The sequence below is a fragment of the Phascolarctos cinereus genome, unplaced genomic scaffold (genome assembly GCF_003287225.1).
Source record: "Phascolarctos cinereus isolate Bilbo 61053 unplaced genomic scaffold, phaCin_HiC Scaffold_8;HRSCAF=390, whole genome shotgun sequence".
Lineage (NCBI taxonomy): Eukaryota > Metazoa > Chordata > Mammalia > Diprotodontia > Phascolarctidae > Phascolarctos > Phascolarctos cinereus.
Window position 1 is genome coordinate 76,845,089 of NW_027556291.1, and position 21,601 is coordinate 76,866,689.

General features: G+C 39.0%; 1 protein-coding gene across 1 annotated transcript in view; it reads right to left on the reverse strand.

Annotated features, from left to right (window-relative positions):
- Window positions 1-1,788: 1,788 nt before the first annotated feature.
- Window positions 1,789-21,601, reverse strand: part of LOC110203656 (BRCA1-A complex subunit Abraxas 1-like) — a 29,697-nt gene continuing 9,884 nt past the window's right edge. Inside the window, exons 3-9 of the mRNA XM_020980142.1 lie at window positions 15,157-15,193; window positions 10,887-10,953; window positions 6,750-6,943; window positions 6,003-6,122; window positions 3,781-3,865; window positions 3,182-3,296; window positions 1,789-2,760 (exon numbers count right to left, since the gene is read on the reverse strand). Of these exons, the coding sequence (XP_020835801.1) occupies window positions 2,336-2,760; window positions 3,182-3,296; window positions 3,781-3,865; window positions 6,003-6,122; window positions 6,750-6,943; window positions 10,887-10,953; window positions 15,157-15,193 (1,043 nt within the window). The 3' untranslated portion in view covers window positions 1,789-2,335. The remainder of the gene's footprint in view (window positions 2,761-3,181; window positions 3,297-3,780; window positions 3,866-6,002; window positions 6,123-6,749; window positions 6,944-10,886; window positions 10,954-15,156; window positions 15,194-21,601) is intronic.

The following is a 21,601-nucleotide window of genomic DNA, read 5'->3' on the forward strand; positions in this document are numbered from 1 at the left end:
GAGGAGAATAAGTACATTCAACTGACAGAAGTCATTGCCCAGTCCTTTAATGTGACCAATTGCTGGATTTGTGGTGGTCCACAAAAGTTTGAGAAATGGCCCTGGGTGCCGGTGCCTCTGAGTCCAGCCTGGATTCTCGGTAACCGGTCAGAGGTACACAATGGCACAGGGTTTTGGTCTGACTCAGAAAAACACCAGTGGCATTTGACACAGTCAGTGCAGGACAAGTATTGTCTGAACCAGACGGGGCAGGGAAATTATCTAGGACAGAGTGAGTGTCAATGGACTCACACGAGGAAACAGGATCTATATACTCGGGATTGTACAATCTACAGAGAAAAATGGAACAGGACACACGTACAGTGTGATGATGGTACCTCGGTTCCGTGTCAGGATTCACAAATTGAGAGACTTCAAAAAGGTAACTGTGATTACAAGTTAACGTCAGGCTAGATGGATAAAACACAGACTTGCAAAGGAAATGTTGCAATAGCCACTTGCAAAAAGTATAACCAAAGGAATGTCACTAAGCATTTCTTCTATAGCTGGGGGTGGTCTAATGGAACGACTTCCAGAATCTATTTTGATCAATTCCGGAGTAAGGAAGATCATTCTAATGAGCCATCCATAGATTCTTGTCAATGGAGAGAAAGAAAAAAAAAACTTTGAGGTGCACTTAACTATAGTGACAAAAATATGGCTCATAAGGGAGGACCCCTTGGAGATAAAGATGAACAGTATTATTCATTTACTGGAAACAGAGACACCACATTTTTAAAAGAACCACCAGCCTTGAAGGGACATTACTGGATATGTACAGCATATACTCACTTGTCCAAAGACTAGTCAGGGAACTGTTATATTGGACTAGTCAGACCCAAATTCTTCTTCCTCCCTGTCCAGGGAGGAAGTCAGCTGGGAATACAATCACATGATGATCTGAACCGAGATAAAAGGAGCACTGATAACCTCATTAACTAGTACTGGTGATGCTAACGGTTGGGGAGATACTCAGCCCCCAGAGAGAATAATTCAGACTTATGGACTGGCCACCTGGGCACAGGATGGGAGTTGGGGTTACACAACTCTGATTTACATGTTAAACAGGCTCAACAGACTTCAGGCAATAGTAGAGATCATTACCAACCAAACTGCTAGAGCTTTAGACCTGTTACCTGATCAGCCCACTCGAACAAGAGAGGCAGTCATTCAGCACCGGTTAGTAGTAGACTACTTGCTGGCAGAGGAAGGAGGAGTGGGTGGTAAACTGAACCTGTCAAACTGTTGTATAAGGATCGATGATAATGGAAAAGTGGTAAAAGAAATAACTAAGGATATTAGAAAGCTAGCCCATGTCCCTGTTCAAACCTGGACAAATCCCTTTGGCACATCCTGGATGGGTTGGTTCACTGGATCTTGGTGGAAACAATTGTTAGGAGTCGTGTTGCTAGCTTTGAGTGGAGTAATATTGCTACCTATGTGTCTCCCTTGTATTATTCGGTTAATAACTCAAATAGTACAGGAATCCACCAACAAGATAGGGCAGATACATGTATCCAACACTGAAGGGGTAAAGATTTTAACAGAGAAGACCAATGATTCCACTAGGAATGAGGAATGTGAATTGATGTTAAAACGGTTTGAGGAAGGGGCAGCTGAAGAGGCGTGGAAACCAAATCCTTATTTAAAAAAAAAAATGGGGGAAGTGTGAGAAACATTAACAGTTTGGTTTCCACAGGTTTGATAGAAACACAGGAAAGGGGTACATTAGGTTATTGATTGGTTTGTCGTTTTGTTTATTGGTTTACACAAAATGTACAGACAGAAGAGATTGGTTTTCACAGATTCTATAGAAATAATAGATATCGTAAACACAGATGGCACAAGGAACATGCAGGAATGTTGGGACAAGTTGGGGGTTAAAACCAAGAAATTCATGTAACTGTTTCCTTTACTTCTGTATGTATGTGTGAGTTCCATGAAGGAATCTGCGCACCCGTTTCTCGTGAGAATCGTCAAATAAAGGTATCTCTTCTTTCACTCCAAAAATTGTGATTTCATAATTACCCAGTTAACTCTTACTTGGGGGGAATTCGCTGAGTCCAGTCTTGGACTGAATTCCAAATTGAGTCTGGGGTTTTTATAACAACTGTAATAAAAATAAAAAATATTGCCACATTCTTAACGCAGCAATAGTTTTCCAAAATATTTTCTATGAAGCAATACTTTAAGAAAAGTATCAGAACTTATCCAATTATCCAACACAGCCAACTTTTTTCTCCCCCTCTGCTCCCTTTTGGTCAGTCGGGACAATAAGAAAAATGATATGAAAGGTTCATAAAGTTGGTGACTCTGGATGTTCAATGCTGTCCTTCGCTTTCTCAGCATCTTCATCTGTTTCTATATTGCCTGTCAGTCCTTTTTCCCTATCACTGTTTTCATCATCTCTTTTAAGGGACTGATTCTGAAGTTGTAACACTCCTGCTTTCTTGAGTGGTCTTTGGTTCTCAAAGTCAAGAGATTTACGCTTAACTTTGCATCGTGTTCCATCATCTTCTGCAGAATCAGGGCTTTCCACCATCAGAGTTAATTCACTCACTACACTGAGCTTATGGTCAATGTTACAGCACTTACTAGCAATCTGCCTGCCTTCCAAAGAAACAACAGATGAATGAAGAGATTCTTGATTTGGGAAAAATGTATGTAAAGCCTGACACAGCAAAACATTCTCTTGTGTTTCTGGGTCACCGCTTTTTCCTGCTAAATGAAATAAAACAATTTATTATTATTCAGCATTATGTAAAAGTTCAGATTGACGTGGAAGGTGAGGGTATAGGGCCTTTCACAGCTTATTTGATCTAAGAGTCCAACTGCAAAATTTTAATGAAGAAAGAGTCCCTTCACTTTTCAAAACGTCTTCTTGTGTGCTTACTGACCAGAGACTGCTGACTACATCCAATCTTGTTAAACTGAGGTTATTTAAAACTTTGACATGGCTCGCTGCATACTGGTTTAAGAACTGGTTATTACAAGCATCCAAGCCATCGCTTTCTGAGCCTCTGTTTTCTTTGCAAAATTGGGAGTGCAGGGGCTGCTTGTGAAGTAACAGGTTTGTCAATTTGAAAGTGCTAGGTAAAGGCTATATAGGGGGAAAATATGGTTATTAACTTTTCTTTTTTACCTGATACTACAGTCTTTGGTCTCTTTCTTGTTGCAAGTTCCTCTTTTAGTCTCTTTATATCCTTTCTGAGTTTTTCTACTAATTGCTCACTGTCTAATACTTGAGTGCATATTTTCTACAAAAGAAAATTAGTTTAATTATACAGACAACATTCTAATTCATGATACATTAGTAACCTATACTAAGTAAAAGGAATTCTATTGGAAAGAATAGGGCAACAATCACAGATCTTAACCACTTCCTAACCATTTCACACATTAACTACTGCATTTCTGCAAGGGCAATTTTCTTCTTTACTTAACAACAACGTGGCTAATTAGGGTGTGGGTGGAGAAGCTTAATGTAACCAAAGATAATTCAAATTTATAGGTTTATAAGTTTATAGGTTGAGGAATTTATTAAAATAAACTTTCTGAATTAAAAAAACTTTAATGTATATGTGGAATAATAAATTATTACTTTTTTGGGGTACAATATATTTTTTGATAGACGTTTCCTCTAGGCAAAATCCATACATTTATTGAGAAGAAATCCTAAACATGCAGAACTAGCATGATTTCTAAATCTAGAAACAATCTTTAAAGGTCTGATATAATTACCTTTAATTCTTCCTGCATAGAGACATAAAGATTACTTATTTTCTCTACCTCTTTTAAAGTTCCATCTTCATTAAAAAATTCTGACCTATTGGTGAGAAAGAAAATGTTTCCTTGTGCATATATATGTCAAAACTGATGCTTATAGTTCATCTGTAAAATGAAGATTTGACTAGGAGATGCCCTTGAACACAGATTCTATGAGTAAGCGGTATCAAAATATTTTGGAGATACTCTGTCCCTCAGAGCTAAGGCCCAGCAAGCAGGCTGTGCCCTGAGCTTGGCCTAACAATATTCTTTCTGCTCCTATGATATCACCCTGTGGCAAAGTGTATTGCTCAGATCAGCACCAGGTGTTCACTGGAGGATTCAGCTCCCCTTATTTCCCAGGGCCATCTATCACACATTCACAATGCCTGTTCCTTGTATTGCACTGCTGTTCCCTTCACAGAACTCCAGTCTCTGGTTCTGTACCCCACAGAATAATCACAACCCCCCAGCACTTGAGACAATGACTGTTCCCATGGGACCCAAGAATGCCTGTATTGTCCCAAGAAAGGCCAACCATGAGAACTATGCCAAGACCCAAGAATGATTGTGTTATGAGTCAATACCTTTCATGCATATAAGTGGCTCCAGCATCAGCAGCTTTAAGCCCACCTTCTTGGGGGGGAGGGCTTCCTCACTCTGAAATTAATTAAACTGCTGTTTGTGTCCTGACTTTCCTGTCTCTGGCCTATTCTGTTTTGCTCTGGCCACCTGCAGGTTAGAGGCTGATTCTGGTTCAGCTGACCAGGGTAAGGAAGTAGAGTGCTACCCTTTTTCTTTTTTTTTTTTTTTTTGAAGAGGAAGGTAGGAAAGATAAGGACAAGTAGGGGAGTAGCCTCTGCTGTAGGATCAAAAGTAAATTTATTTTTTTTGGATGAAGTAAATCTGCATGTTTATAAGCAGAAGCTCAGACGACAGAAAGTCTGAACTTTTAAAAAGTAGGGGTGAGGAATGGAGGTAGGAAAAGTTAGGTGGGATTTAAGCAGGATGGCATTAAGTGGAACTCTTAAAGAGAAAAAACACCTCATTCTTTCAGAATGAAGGGAAAGAAATGATGAAGACCAGGAAGCTCATATTGAATGGGCTTTATCTTATCAATATCATAGGTAGTGAAGTCTTTTGCAGGGAAGAGGCAGAGTGGAGACAGAGAATGGAAAAGATTTGCAAACAGCCACATGGCAAAGTATGGAATTCCCAAAGCACAAGTAGGACCATGTCACTTCCCTGAAGAAGAAGCTCCAGTGGCTGGCTCTTATTGCTTCTAGGATAAACATGGACTACTCTATTTGGCATTAAAATTAAGTGAAGTTGGGTTATAAAACAGGCAGCCTGGTGTACCCACTAAGTGGCAACCATGAGAGGGGACAGAAGGAAAAGTGCATTGAAGGGGGCAGCGTGATTCTGTTGACAACAAGGCTATACTGGCTAGGAGGGAAAAGGAGTTTAACATGCCCCATCTCACTCTTTGGGGTGAAGCCGTGTTTCCCAGCAGGGTGGGCTCCAGACCTAACTCTGGAGATACCATGAAGCCCTTGACTCTTTTCAGGTACCTTGTATATATAATTTGTATTTCCTCACCTATGAATGTGTTGTTCCCCCACAAAAAGAAATGTAAGCTTCTTGAGAACAGGAATTGTTTCACTGTATCCCTAACTTGGGGCCTGACACAAAGAAGCCACTTAATTATGCTTAATGATCAATGGATAAGATAGGCAATTACAGAAGAATAAAAGGAAGCCCTGAGGACTTGATTAAAGTGAGAGAGCATAAATTTGTAGACAGCTACATCCATAGTGGCTTTAAGTTTAGATCCCTTTTAGATTTAATGATACAAAAAAATCCTTGTTTAGAAAATCAGCATGTTTGAAATTTAGGGCACCTAGGTGGTGAAGTGGATAGAGTGCTGGGCCTGAAGTCCGGAAAACTCCTCTTCCTGAGTTACAAACTGGCCTCTGACACTCACTAGCTGTGTGAAGTCAAGTCACCGACCCCTGTTTGCCTCAGTTTCCTCATCTGTAAAATCAACTGGAGAAGGAAATGGCAAACCACTCCAGTACCTTGGCCCAGAAAACCCCAAAAGAGGTCACAAAGAGTTAGACACAACAGAGAAAACGACTGAAAAACAACATCTTTGAAATAGGTAAGGTGAGGAGTTAGTGGCTAAGGAGCCATCTTACCCAAGTGTGTGGATTGTTCGGCTCAAGGCAGCGGATCTACAGGAATCTGACACAGTCTTATATCTCTGGCGCTCTAATGTACCCAAGTTGGTCACCGTTAAAGGCACTTGATGGAAAAGTCTAAAAAATATTTTTTAATATGAATTTAAAGCAAGGTTAAAAATTTAGCAGTGGCATTCTATTACCTTCATTTTCCATTCATTGTAGACAAGCATCTCTTATTACTTGTCCAAAAATAATTGTTCAGCTAAAACTGATCCAATTATAAGCAATTACTTTTATCTACAACACTGTCAATCATTTTAAATATTAAAAAAAAACACTTTTGTTGATTTTACAACAATTAGTTCACTCAAAATGGAACACAATTATCATTAGGCATAACTAATATTTTAGCTTAAACTATTATCCATTTGTTTAAAAAAAACAACTATCAAGTCAATGCATTTTTGATAACACTCTGAGGCTGTGTGGAAAAGGCATCTGTATAACATGAGTTAGTATTACCCTTATTAGCATCACTAAGGGAAGGAAAAATTTGTGATTTTCCTCCTACTGGTAACCAGGCATCGCTATGATCCCTGTGTGCAGGAAAATCCAGATATAAAAAGGAAAGGACCATCTCACATACACCCATGCGTAAAAGTTATTACATCAACTTAAACATTTGTATAAAATATTTAAGAACTATTGAAAAATCACATCCTGAAGTTTACTAGTTGATAACAAATACGCGCCAACACTTACCCTTCCTGAAGTCTATGCAATGCATGATTCAGTCTATGAGTGGAGCAGCTTTCTGTGGTTATGCTTGATGTTAGCAACAGAAAAACAAGTTCCTGATTTGAAAGATGACGTTGTAAATTTTTGTGAAGATTCCTCTCTCGAAATGTCACCATTTGGTCTGAATTACGTCTGAATTTGTACCATCCAATCACATTCTTGGAGGGGGGGGAAAACCAAATTTAAATGTCTCTATTATCTAAAACTGTACTACCACAATGAGACAAAAATAAATAACAAAATATTCAAAAATAATGATCAACATTTAGAAAAACTGTTGACAACCTTAAGGATTTACATATATGCATTTTGCACATTCCAAAAGTGTAAATATTTGTTTGTACTTACAGTACTTTTATGCATTCTTCAGTTTTTACCCAAAAAATTTCAAGAGAGAAAAAGAAGTCCTACTCAAGACAACTTTCCTATTTTTGTCCTGAGACCAGAACCTGAGAGATGTGATTATTTTTGTATTATATTAATAACCAAATTAGGATGGAAGCTTTTTTTGCCTTTCTATTTCCTCCTTCAGGGACCAGTGCTTATAGGTAGGTCAGTCAGTCTCTAAAGTGCAGGGCTGATGAAGAGACTGGCCTAATCCTCCTTCTAATTCAAGAGCAAATAGAATCTAATCTAGGTGAATTCTAGCCCTAAAGCATTAGGCTCATGCCCCTGAAACCTCCCATTGTTGCACAGGAGTGATCTGGGTAGAGTAAGATTCCTTTGTCCAGATCAGCTGGAGGCAGCTGATCAAATCAAGTTCTGAGCAGGAGGAGCTGACCCTACACCTCCTTATTAAAATGTCAACCCCCTAGTAATTGTTCACCAGTCGGGGTTGATTTTCACCTGTCAGGGGCACTTCCTTTTCCAAAGGTATTTAAGCATTCAGTAATCTCCATGGTTTTGTCTTTCCTTACCAAGAGAGACCACTGACCATCAATTTATTGATTATTTGCTAGCCTAATTAATAAATTGCTTACTAATTACCCAGAAACTCTCTCTTGGGCTTTTCATTTGTAACCAACCTTTAATTTATAACAAGACCATTTTTAAAAGATGGGATTAATGCAACTAAAAGTATAAAATTCACCATGACTTAAGAAATACCCCACAGTTAACCAAAAATGTTTATTCAAACAGAATTATTGAAGCAGAAAGGTGAGAGGCTCTACCCTGATCAGACCAGAAGGATCATATTCTCTTCAGTTCTGGGACCACATTTTAGGAAAGGTCCTTGATAAGCTGACCAGTGCCTAGAGTAGGACAGTCAGGATGATAAAGGGTCTTGAATTCATGCCATATAAGGATTAGCTGAAAGAACTTAGAGCTATCCAAAAGTGGAATGGGTTTCCTTGGGAGGTTGGGGTTAAATAAGGTTTAGTGAGTTTTCCCTCACTTGAGGTATTTAAGCTGAGGATTGTTTGAGCCCCCTCAAAAGAGGGCCAAAACCTGGGCTAACCAATCAGAAGAAGCATCCTGGTTGGCATAACAGACACACTCTCCAAGTGAACCCAAAGCTCTCCTGGATTTGGCTGACTGGGAACATTTTTCTGATGAGGACCAGATGCCACTGGACATTTCCTTTATCTTATTATTTCTATGACTCTCCCTTGTTTAGACATTATCTTGAATAATGGCACCTCTCTTTGCTTATCGTATGACACTTATGCTTTGACATCTTTGTTTACGGCAGAAGAAACCCAGACATCCTGGGCATCTTCTTGGAACTATAATTTCAAGTGACACTATGGCACCTCTCATGCTCATGCTCAATGGACCCTATCCTTTTATGTCATTCCCATGTTTATGGTTGACACACATGGAGACTATAATTTTGGGTGACACAGGCATCTTGAGTCAGGAGGGGAAGGGGGCTTGCTCTGAGGGTACAAAAGTCCCCTTCCGATACAACAGAATGGTCAACAGAAGGGTTACAGCATAGCTAAGAAATAGTCAACCAGCCTGACACTGTTTATGAAATAGAAGTTTTCTCCAGAGATAAAGCTTCCTGGATTGTGAGGCTGTTTTCAAAAGGTATCAAACCGCTAAATGTCTTCAGCCCAAAGTTCACTGGATGCCTATTAACTCCTCAAGAGGCAGGACCCTCATTGCATTTAGATTCTCACATATACCTCTGTGTTGTTTTGTGCCTAGTGATGCCTTAATGACCTATTTAAAGAAAAAAAAACAGTCATTTTGTTAAAATTAAGCAAACAACCGATCTAAAAAAGCCAAATCCTGGATGAGCTACAAGAAATTCCCTGACCCACTTCCTAGGTAGAGTTATGACAATGTTGTTTGTGTTCTGGATGAACGAATTGTGACTAGAACAATGGTTTGGTAAAAGAAAGTTAGAACATATAAAACAGCATGTATACAACCTAATTCCGTTTGTTTCTTTATAGACCAAACCTCTGACCAGGTTGACAAAGCAAAATCTCTCTTTTTTCTTTCTGTTTGGTATTTAAAAATACCTCTTCATATTTTTTCCCTTTTCCTCCCACTTTATTTGTTTATTTATTTAGAGTTTTCAACATTCACTTTTATAAGATTTTGAGTTCTAAATTTCTCCCCCCTGCCCCAAGACAGCATGCAATCTGATATAGGCTATACATGTACAATCATACGAAACATATTTCCCCATTAGTCATACTGTGCAAGAAGAATCACAGCAGAAGGGGAAAACCAAGAGAAAGAAAAAAAAAGAGAAAACAGTATGCTTCAATCTGCATTCAGACTCTATAGTTCTTTCTCTGAATGTGGATAGCATTTTCCATCACAAGTCTTTTGGAATTTTCTTAGATCACTGTATTGCTGAGAAGCGCTAAGTCTATCAAAGTCGGTCATGGCACGATGTTGCTGTTACTGTGTACAGTGTGCTCCTGGTTCTGTTCATTTCACTCAGCATCAGTTCATGCAAGTCCTTCTAGGCTTTTCTGAAATCTGCCTGCCCATTATTTCTTATAGCATGATAGTATTCTATCACATTTCTATGCCACAACTTGTTCAGCCATTCCCCAACTCCCCTCAATTTCTAATTCTTTGCCATCACAAAAAGAGCTGCTATAAATGTTTTTGTACATGTGGGTCCTTTTCCCTTTTGTATGATCTCTTTGGGATACAGACCTAGAAGTGGTATTGCTGGGTCAAAGGGTACGCACGTTTCTGTAGCCCTTTGGGCATAGTTCCAAATTGATCAGTCCACCCACATCTTCTTCACCATTTATCATTTTCCTGTTTTGTCATATTAGCCAATCTGATAGGTGTGATGTGGTACTCAGAACTGTTTTAATTTGCATTTCTCTAATCAATAGTGATTCAGAGCACTTTGTTAATATGACTATAGATTGCTTTAATTTCTTTATCTGAAAACTTCTTGTTCATATCCTTTGACCATTTATCAATTGGTAAATGACTTATGTTCTTGTAAATTTCACTCAGTTCTCTATATATTTTAGAAATGAGGCCTTTATCAGAGATACTGGCTGTAAAAAGTGTTTCCCAGCTTTCTGCTTTCCTTCTAATCTTGGTTGCACTGTCAGCACAAAGCAAAATCTTGCTAAGTACTTAAAAGATTCTCTTTCAGAGGCCATCTAGTCCAATCCCCTCCTTTTGCAGATGAGGAAACTGAGGCCCAGGGAGGCAAAGTGACTTGCCCAAGGACACAGAGTTAAGAGGGAGGGTTTGAGCCAGGTCTTCTGGCTCTGGAGCCAGTGCTCTTCCCACTAAAGGGGAATCCTTCAAGTCTGGAATACCCTTTGAGTTCTAGCCTAACTCTTAAGTTCTGTGGTAAAGGGCCTGTCATTCAGATTTATACAGCACGTTAGAGGTCTTTTCTCACAAAAACCCTTTAAGGTACAGCATTTTATCTCCATTTGACAGACAGATGAGGGAACAGGCTTAGAGAAGCTCAAGGACTTGCCTATGGCCCTATACTGCCTTTCAGCTCTTCTTTCTTACTTTGGAGGATAATATGAAGATATTATTATATATAATATTGAAGCCATGTGTGCAAAGTTAATGTCACTATAAGTGTTGCCAGAAGCCAAAAGAGCAGAGAATTAAAGGATTAAGTCACAGAGGTGGAGTAAATCCCAATACCTTTTCACAGCACAGGATGATCTTCTTCAGTGCCTGCTCATTTACTTCACCTAATGAGTCATAAAAGCTAAAAAGAGGCAGGTGAAAACATATTTCAGTAAGATTCCTTAATAAATAACTCCCTCAATGCCAGTATCATATTGTAACTGGTCCTAACCAAAGTACCTCAATGCAAAGCAACAAGTATCTACGTGTCGCCTATGTGGGCAAAAGTCAAGAGGCAATACTATCTGCCTTGACATCCTACTGGACCCTACTGAGTCTACGTGACAAATGAGCCCTAGAATATACACAAAGACATCTTCCCAAAAGTTTTCAAATAAAGTTACTTAATTCCCAGTCTACTAATTGTTATTCTTTTCTTTAAAAGCACATGTCAACAAATTGCTTTGTTTTTAAAACGATTATTCATACTTTGTTTTTACATCACATTCCTTATACTCCCCCTGTGACCTCCAGCAAATCATCCCTGGCAACTCAATATAAACAGAGGGAAACGATGCCAATTCAACAAAACTATTACATCAACTGAATCTGAAAGCACATGTAGCATTCCATAACCATAGTCCACCACCCCTTGGGGGGTGGTGGTGGTGTAATTTTCTCATTTCTTCAGAGCCAAGCTTGGCCGTTATAATTAATGATCAGTTTCATTCTTTTTGTTCTTTACACTTATTTTGCTGTTACCGTGTGGACTGTTTGCATCATTCTGCTCTTACTTGGTGTTTCAGGACTTTTTTTTTTTTTTGGTTGGCTAGGTAGAACATTTGAACTGCTACTGATGAAATGTTAAAGAGTAACTGCTAATGATGATGGAACCAAAGATGAGAAAAGCTCACCTTTAGCTCTTCCTTTCTACAACATAGAAAAAAAAGCTAATCCTAGGCTCTGCTAGAATAATTTATAGGATTACATAAAGCAAAGTAATCATTTATATTGGAATGTCTGACAAATCTGTTTAAACAAACACAGATCCTTACACTCAGGTCTGATCACCTTAGCCCCTCTATTCAGTACTCCCCCATGACTTCTGGGATCAACTATAAAACCATCAGTTTGGTGTTTCATAAGCTGACCCCAAACCTACCTTTCTAGTCTTCTTTTACCTTACACCTTTTACCTTTTACCTTACACAGCATCTCCACATACTGCCCCTCCCCCCAACTCTTTAATCTAATGGCACTGGTCTCTCTGCCATTCTTTGAACAAAACACCCCATCTCCCAACTCCAGGCACATTCACTGGCTGTCCCCTCACACCTGGAATGTTCTCCCTCCTCATCTCTGCCTCCTGGCTTCAAGTCCTAGCTAGAGTCCTCCTTCCACAAGAAGCTAGTGCCTTCCCTCTGTTGACTGCTTCTAATGTATTGAGCCTATATCTTCTTTGTAAATAGGTATTTGCATGTGGTCTCACCCATTAGACTTTGAGTTCCTTGAGAGCAGGGACTGTCTTTTGCCCCTCTTTGTATCCCCAGCACTTAGCACAGTGCCCTGGGCTTAATAAAGGCCTATTTTCTGACTGATATCCTTTTGGATGTTATATTACTAGAGATAAAAGAAAATTTATAAGTAATTTTATTATAAATTTTACTTACCCAATATATACAATATACTATTTGCAATACAAACAAAACTTGCCTATTAGAGGTAAACATTACCCTCAACATATGTCAGATTGTCAGCCTATACAGAAAAACAAAAACAGCTGAATTTCTTGAAGGGTAACTTCACATACTTAAGGTCTCCAAACTCTCCTTGAGTTGTGCCAACTTAACTGTTCATTGTGTCTCAATTACCCACTGCAAAAAATACTGTGTTGTAGACAAAAACATTTGGAAAGATCTTGAGGTAGAATGTGATGGGGCAGAGAAACACAAAGTGCTCCACAAACATCTGAAGTCAGAAATGAGTGTCATGAAACTACAACTGAAGTTGCAGACAATGCTACAACACATCCATTTCTCATACTGGTGCAAAAACTCACTCAATTAAGCAAGCATTAAGGGCCTACTATGTACCAGCAACTGGGGGATACCAAGAAAAAATAACAACAAAAGTTTACATTCCACGGGGAAAGATAATAAGTCCATAAACAAATAAATGCAAAATATACACAAAGCAACATGGTTGTGGGTTGTGGGAAAGTGACACCCCTAACAATCAGGGTAAACAGTTAAGATCTCATGTAGGAAACTGGCATTTGAGCCAAAATTTAGGGATTTCAACATGAGGAGGGAAAGCATTCTAAGATTGCAAGACAGTCTGCAAAGGTATAGAGGTGGGAGATAGGTAATAACTCTACATATATGTTTGTGTGGATGAATCTGAACAGATGTTAGCTCTGTTTGTAATAAAGAGTTGCAAAGACAAACTCCTTATTGAGTTTATTTGCCCTTATCTCTCCTCCCTGTGCTTTTACATTAAAAAAAAAAAAGATCTGAAATTGAGAATGGCCGCTCTCCCTCTGCCCAAAAGGAATGCTAAAAGGATCATTTATAGCCCCTAATTTCTATCTCCAATCCCACAAATCTATGCCTTGATATGGCAACTCTGTAAATACAAAGCATTACATATTATTTTTCTAATACCTCTTCATTCCTGATGGGATAAACTAGATAGAGCTTTTGAAAATGCTATCCACTCAGCTACATACCAATGCTATACACCAAGCTCAGCACTTGGTAAAAACCAGTACAGCAGCAGGCATAGCAGATAAGAGTACTGGACTCGGAGTCAGTAAGAACTGGATTCATATTCTTCCTTGGACATGACTAGCTATGTTACTGTGGCCAAGGCACTTATGCATTTTCCACACCAGCGCAATCCTAAGTCCCGAAAGAAACAAAAGGACTAGATTATCAGTCAGTCAAAACATAGTCAGCAGGCACTGACTAAGAGCTTACTTTGTGCCAGCCACTGTGCTAAGCCTGAGGATACAAAGAAAGAGAAAAAAGTCTCGCCCTCAAGGAGGTCACAATCCAACAGGGGAGTAAACATACAAGTAGATGAAAGAAATACAGAAATTCATTGAAGCAACTGGTGCATACCACACTGAAAAACTAGCTGAAAAGTAAGTTTCATTCTAGTCTCGGTTTTCTCAACTGTGTAATCTTTGGAGGGTCACTCTTGGCCTCAATTTCTTTATGTGTAAAATAAGGGAGTTGAACTAGATGATCTTGCAGACTCTTTCCAGCTGTAAGACTGTATGATTCTGAGTAAATGATTCAACAACCATCTGGAAACCACCAAAACACTCCCCAAAGTGACATCAAAACAGTCACTGTTTTTTTTTCCATTTTCCTCAACTCCCTCCCCAAATAGCCCTATGACCTACTCTATGAATACTGTTTACAGACCCTACGGTTGTAATGCAGAGGCTTCTCCTAAGAATCTCTTAAAATCTCCTTTCCTGCCATACCATGCTAAGACTGATCTTCATAAACCTTTTTACTGTAATCCTTTCTACCAGGGTTACCTACATCAGGGACTTGATACCCCCATAAAAGTGATCATATTCTCTATTCTTCCTCTACTTGATCCTCAGAGCTGTGTAGCTATTATTTCTGGTTTTGTTTTTTTGTTAACTGATCAATAAATATTAAATCAAGATATATTAGCAGACTTACACTTAATGACAGGTCCATACAGATTCAAATTTTCTCAACAAATGTGTTCTAATTGCTATGAAAGTTATTCTCATGCAAGGTGAGCAAATGATTCGCTGTGGGAAGGTGCCGCATACAAAGTTTCTAACTATAAAGCAATGAAGCCTCAGTCATATTAGACACTGTGTGGGTGGTGGTAGAAAGATCAAAACTATAGCCCTTTAGAAAATGTAAGATGTAAAAGGTGAGCAACCATCAAAGAAAGGACAGTGGGTGAGGAATAGAACTAGTTAGTAGAGAGAGAAGAAAGGTAGTTGGATTAGTAAACAAACTGGGCAAATGTGCAGGTGGCTGGAGTGATTCAAAAGGTGAATCTGAAGGTCTGGAAAAGTGTAGCAACTAAGTATCACAGGGAATGTGAGCATTCAGGTTGAATGAGTAAATGAAAAACATTTCAGATAATTAGAAAAAAAACCTTTTTCATTATAAGATGGCTGGTAAACTTCTTGAGGGCAGGGGCTGTCATTTTTAAAATCTTTATATCCCCAGTGCTTAGCACAATGCTTGGCATATAGTAGGTGTTTAACAAATGATTACACGCTTGCTCGACATAACACAATCACAACAAAATACTGGTCAGAATTCCTCACACATGGTAATACTCACCTGAAAAGCTGATAGCATGGAATGTGCCTTTGTATATCTGAAAGTAAAAGATGAGTATTTTTATATTAATTGAATTAAAATTCTTAACAGTGCATTAATGATTACAAATACCTTCCCAAAGGCACAATCTTAGCCTGCTATATTTTCACTGAATTTCAAGATGTTTTTACTCTAATTTCATATTTTTGGTAAAGCAGCTGTTATTATTAGGGAAGGATTTTATATATTATACACACACATACCCCTACCTGTATTCCGTGGTTGCTTAACAGATATTAAGCTGCATGAATGTGTTGATGCTTAGGAACTATTTTTATAACTACAAAGAACTAATAAATTCTAAGGAATACATTACACAAATTTAGATGTACTGATGCCTGGGCATAGTACACAGGATTGCTCTCAGTGTCCATAAAACTTAGGTTCAGGTCCTAACTCAAGACACATTCTGACTACATGACTCTTGGCAACTCACTGAACCTCTCACTGCTCCAGACACACTCTAAAACTCTAAGTTGCAGAATCATCGCTGACTAAAATGGGTAGAGGGAATTTTCTCATGGTAAAAGTGCCCCTAAACTTACCAAATCACTAGTTTGGACCCCACAAAGGATGCACTCTTTCCACTAAAGCAGAGTATTCTATTTGGGTAGAAAAAAAACCCAAGAGACGTCTAAAAAGATGTCTACCTTATTTCCATGCCAAAAGCCAAATCAGGTCTAAGGAAAAGGGGTGGGGGTAGAAAAGAGACCATCTCCTTGGGCATACATTTATGAGAAGTTATACAACAGGAGAAGTGCTGCACTTAGAAACAGAAAATCTGGGTTTAATCCCAAATCTGTCACTTAATAGCTGTCTGATCATGACTTGGCTTCCTCTTCAAAAAAAAAAAAATGGGGATGATATTTGTACTACATACCTCACAGGATTTTTGAGAAAGGTTTTGTAAATCCTTAAATGCTACGTAAATGATGATTATTCTTATTCACTAAACATTTAATAAAAGACTACCATGTGCCATTCACTTTTCGGGGAAGTACAAAAAGTAGCAGAAGTATGAAGATAAGCCACAACAATCCATACCTTCGTGTTGTCCCAGCGGTCTCTATCTATGTTCCTCAGGAAAGTCTAACTGCAAACACATTGTGCACTGCTACCGATGTAATGGCTGTTACAGCTAGTCTAGCTGATGACTGCCCTTGCTACAATGCTGTGCACATGAAGGAAGCAGCTGTCACCACAATTTACAACCTCCAACTAAGGAGCAGGGAAAGTGGGCCCTTCCTGGATACCAGGAAAACTATGTTTTCTCATAATAAAATAATTTTAAAATCATTAGATTAAATCCCCAGGCACTGTAACTGAGCATAATACAACCGAGGGGACGAGGAGTGGGGTGGGGGAGAGGAGAATAGACTTTAATGAAATAGAGCACTGCGCCAAGCTTTCAAGAAGAAAAGATGAGTTGAGTAGAATTTTGAAATACAAACAAAAGAATCAAGAGAAACAGAAAAAGATAAATATAAGAGAGCAATAATAAGGTATTAAACAAGGATGCAGTGTTTACATTCAGATAGAGGGAGATGATATAAGTTTCCCCTCAAAACTCTAATATCATCAGGGGTCCAGAAAATGCCAAATAAAAAAGAGGGTCTGGTAGAAGTTTTGATATAATCTAGAGGAAAAGGAAGGGAAAAGGAAAACGATGGGGGTAGGGGTGAGAGGGTAGAAAGGGTGAGGGAAAGTATGACACGTATCAGGATGCACAGTCAGAAGACTATACAAACAAGGAGGAATGAGTGGAGGGAACAGGTGACATGTGAACCTCACTTTATCTGAACTGCTCAAAGGAGGGAAGAATACAGAAACACAATTTCCCTCAACAGGGAAACAGGAGGGGAAAGGAAGAGGGGGAATCAAAGGGAAAACTGACTTGGGGAGATTTTCTAAAAAATCTAACCATAGAGGGTGGTCCATAAAGAGGGGTTTAAAAGGAAAGCAAGCAATTTGTGATTGGGTACTTGGAGACGGAAAGAGAAGAAAGGCAGGGAAAATAAAAGCAGACTGCAGCACCTAGAGCACTGAGGCTAAGCACACTCCTTGCACAGTCCTCTTCTTTATAAGAAGAGAACAGGAAACAAAGAAAGGGGAAAATATGAGAGAACAGGATAGAAATACATAACTGGGAATGGGATGAACTCACCCATAAGGTGGAGGAAGATAACAAAACAGATGAGAAAGCAGAACCCAACAATATGTTGTTTATAAGAAACACAAGAAACTTGAAAAAGCAAGATGGTTAGGAACTATTTAACACAGAGTTAAAATAAGGAGCTGGAACAAAATCTATCATGCCTCAGTTGAAGTTAAAAAAAAAAAGACATGGTAACAACCATGACCCCATGACAAGGCAATAGCTAAAATAGGCTTGATTAAAAGACATGAAAAGAATAACAACGTTTTGCTGGAAAGTACCACAGACAATGAATTCATATCAATACCAAACATAGAGACCAACTGGCATAATATTTAAATACAGAAAAGTAAATGAGTTAAAGGGAGAAACAGACAACAAACCTATAACAGTGTGGGAGGTCAATATGTCCTTTTCAGACCTAGATGAATATAGCCAAATAATAAACAGGAAAGAAGTTAAGGACCTGAACACATTTTAGAAAAGTTGGATACGACAGAAGTTTGATGGTTACTAAATGGGAATAAAAAGGAATAGATATATTTCACTGTATGTGGCATTTTACAAAAATTAACCACGTCTTAGATAATACAAAAAGCAGAATATTAAACACATCTTTTTAAGTTTTGTTGAATAAAAGGCTGCTGAAGAAATTATTAAAAATTAATTTGAGACCAAATAACTTGACCCTAAAAAATAGGTGAGTAAAAGAACAAATCACTGTATAGAGATAGCCAGAGTGTGAATGTGTCCTATGACTCCACAGAAGACTGTAAACTACCTTGAATAAATATAAACAGAAAAAGAAACTCCAACTATCCCATGGGAACACTTGTATGTAACCCTGGGCCATCCCTGGCACTATGCATTCTTTGTTCTGTTTCTATATAATATATGAAAGGGTTCTGGAGAAGAGAGTGAAAAATCCATTCCCGTGCAAGTCAAGACATCCCGTTCCTGATGTCATCGGTCCTCTTCACTAATGAAGAACAAACGATCTGTGAGTAGTAGTAGCTGCACCACTGGGGACCCAACTGGCCACTTCCAGTTGGGCAACGCTGCTCCCTCCCTCCTCTCCCTCTGGTGCTGTGCCCAAAGGAATATAAATTTTGATCCCTGAAACCTTGCAAGATATCTTGGGGTTTGTAGGCTACAGTTGTTTTTTTTTTTCTCCTCTTCCCTACTTATTTATTCTAACATTAAAAAAAAAATTGGGACAAGTAACTCTTTTTGCCCCGTGTAGTTTCATTTATGATTTCTTGAAATACAGCATTGGAAAACCAGGCTTTGATAAAACCCATTGGGATTCAAATTCAGACAAACTAACACCTGGGAAAGACCTTAGTTTAAAAAGGCCAAGGTCTCCCACTGCATCCGGGACTATCTCCAGTCATGCTGATCTATATCTTGCCACTGTACCCAGATGGCTCTAGAGGAGAGACTGAGATGGGTGACTTTGCACAGTCCTGTCTCACTTAAATCCAATTTACTTGCAAGTCAAGACATCACTTTCCTAATGTCATTGGTCCTGTTCCAGAACAAAAAACAAACAACAATATAATAGGTGACCTGGCCTAGCGTGGGTACAGGGATCCACGGATGTTACTTTGTCCCAGTGCCATCCGGGATGACTGACCTCTTGTGAGTAAACTCTCCCTAATGAAAACTACTAATAACCAAGCTGCCATGGGGCCTTCTTTCTTCAGTATCTCAGTATTTTCTCAGAAGGTATCCCACTAATTATGACTGGCATAATTAGGGCAGAAGAGATGCTGCCCCCTTACGACCACAGAAACAACCAATAATTTCATTAAAATAATGACAATGATGAGTCAATATACCAAAATTTCGGAGATGAATATTTCTTAGTGGAAAACTTCTATCTCAATACTTTTATCCCTAAAAGAGAGAAGTAAAGAACAACAAACAGGTCATGCAGCTTGAAAAAGAAACCCATCTACCAAAAAATTATTTTACAGAGCTAGAAAAAAATAACAAAATTCATCTGGAAGAACAAGAGGTCAAGAATATCAAGATATCAAGGAAATTAATGAAGAAAAATATAAAGGAAGGTGGCTTAGCTGTTGAGGGCTTGCACGGATGTGTTTGAGGATTTAGGCCAGGCCGGGTTTTTCCTCCAGCCTGTTCTAAAATCTAAGAGCCACCTAAGTCAGAAAGTAGGCTCTCTAACCCCTCCCCTGTGCTGCCTTTCCCTTGAGAACAGAAGGACCTTCAACAGACCTTGACAGATAACCAGGAAGTGAGGAGACGACTCTGGGGGGACTCCCCCCCCCATTACTGTTACCATGAGAAAAATTATTGTTGATACCTGGCTTTTTCTACTCTGAGTTCTGGTCCCACAAATGGGGTATAAAAACCCTAGCCCTCAGATCAATGAATGGAGCTTGTTCTTAACTTGCTACCCCCTGGTCTGCGTGATCTCTTTTTCTCTCTCATACCTCACCGGCAAATAAACACCGTCAGGGACACAGGAGCCCGAGACACTTAGCAATACCAGATCTCAAACTGTATTATAAAGCAGTCATCATCAAAACTACTTGGTACTGGCTAAGAAATAGAGTGGTCGATCAGTGGAACAGGTTAAGTACACAAGACACAGTAGTCAATGACTATAGTAATCTACTGTTGGATAAACCCAAACACTCCAGTTTCTGGGATAAGAATTCACTATCTGACAAAAACTGCTGGGAAAACTGGAAAACAATATGGCACAAACTAGGTATATAGACCGACATCTCACACCATATATCAACAAGATACGGTCAAAATGGGTACATGATTTAGACATAAAAGGTGATACCATCAGCAAATCAGAAGAGCAAGAAATAGTCTACCTGTCAGATCTATGGAGAAAAACATGGGATAGAGAGCATTAGGAAATATAAAATAGATAATTTTGATTCTATTAAGTTAAAAAGCTTTTGCAGAAACAAAACCAATGAAACCAAGATTAGAAGGAAAGCAGAAAGCTGGGAAACACTTTTTACAGCCAGTACCTCTGATAAAGGCCTCATTTCTCAAATATATAGAGAACTGAGTCAAATTTATAAGAATGCAAGCCATTCTCCAATTGATAAATGGTCAAAGGATATGAACAGGTAGTTTTCAGATGAAGAAATCAAAGCTATCTATAGGCATTTCAGGAAGTGCTCTAAATCACTTTTGATTGGAGAAATGCAAATTAAAACAACTCTGAGGTACCACCTCACACCTATCAGGTGGGCTAATATGACAAAAAAGGAAAATGACAAATGTTGGAGAGGATGTGGGAAAATTGGGACACTAATGCACTGCCAGTAGAGTTGTGAACTGATGCCCAAAGGGCTATAAAACTATTCATACCCTTTGATCCAGCAATACCACTACTAGATTTGTATCCCAAAGAGACCATAAATAAGGTTGAAAAGGACCTACATGTACAAAAATATTTATAGCAGCTCTTTTCATGCTGGCAAAATATTGGAAACTGAGGGGATGCCCATCAACTGGGGCTCAACAAGCTGTGATATACTGAATGCAATGGAATACTACTGTGCAATAAGAAATGATGAACAGACAGATTTCAGAAAATCCTGGAAAGACTTGTACAGACTGGTGCAAAATGAAATGAGCAGAACCAGGAAAACATTGTGCACAGTATCAGCAACAATGTGTGATGATCAACTATGATCCAACACAAAGATCCAAGCCAAGTACAAAGGACTCACAAAGGAAAATGCTATCCATATCCAGATAAAGAACTGACGGACTCTGAGTGCAGATCGAAGCATTTTTTTTCACTTACTTTATTCTTTTTTGTGATTTTTTTCCTTCTGATCAGTTTCTTCTTTCACAACTGTGAGTAATATGGAAACACGTTTTACATGATAGTACATGTATAACCTATACCAAATTGCCTACCATTTTTGGAAGAGAGGAGGGGAGGGAGGGAGGGAGAAAAATTTGGAACTCTAAATCTTGTAAAAATGAATGCTAAAGGCAGCCCTAGCAAGACCGCTGTGGCTGTGGGTCGCAGTCCCACAGGAAGATTGGATGTGGTTAGAGGTGGAGGGTGGCCTCCCCTCCACCTGGGCCCTTCCTGCCTCTGAGGGCTGCCCGGTGAACTCCGACTGTCAGGGCTGTAAGTTTTTCTTACCAGGTATTAACGATATGGATGCTGAACAGACAGGACAAGCAACTCCCAGAGTGACTGATACCTTTGCAGCAAATGATTGCCTCATGTACTGGAGC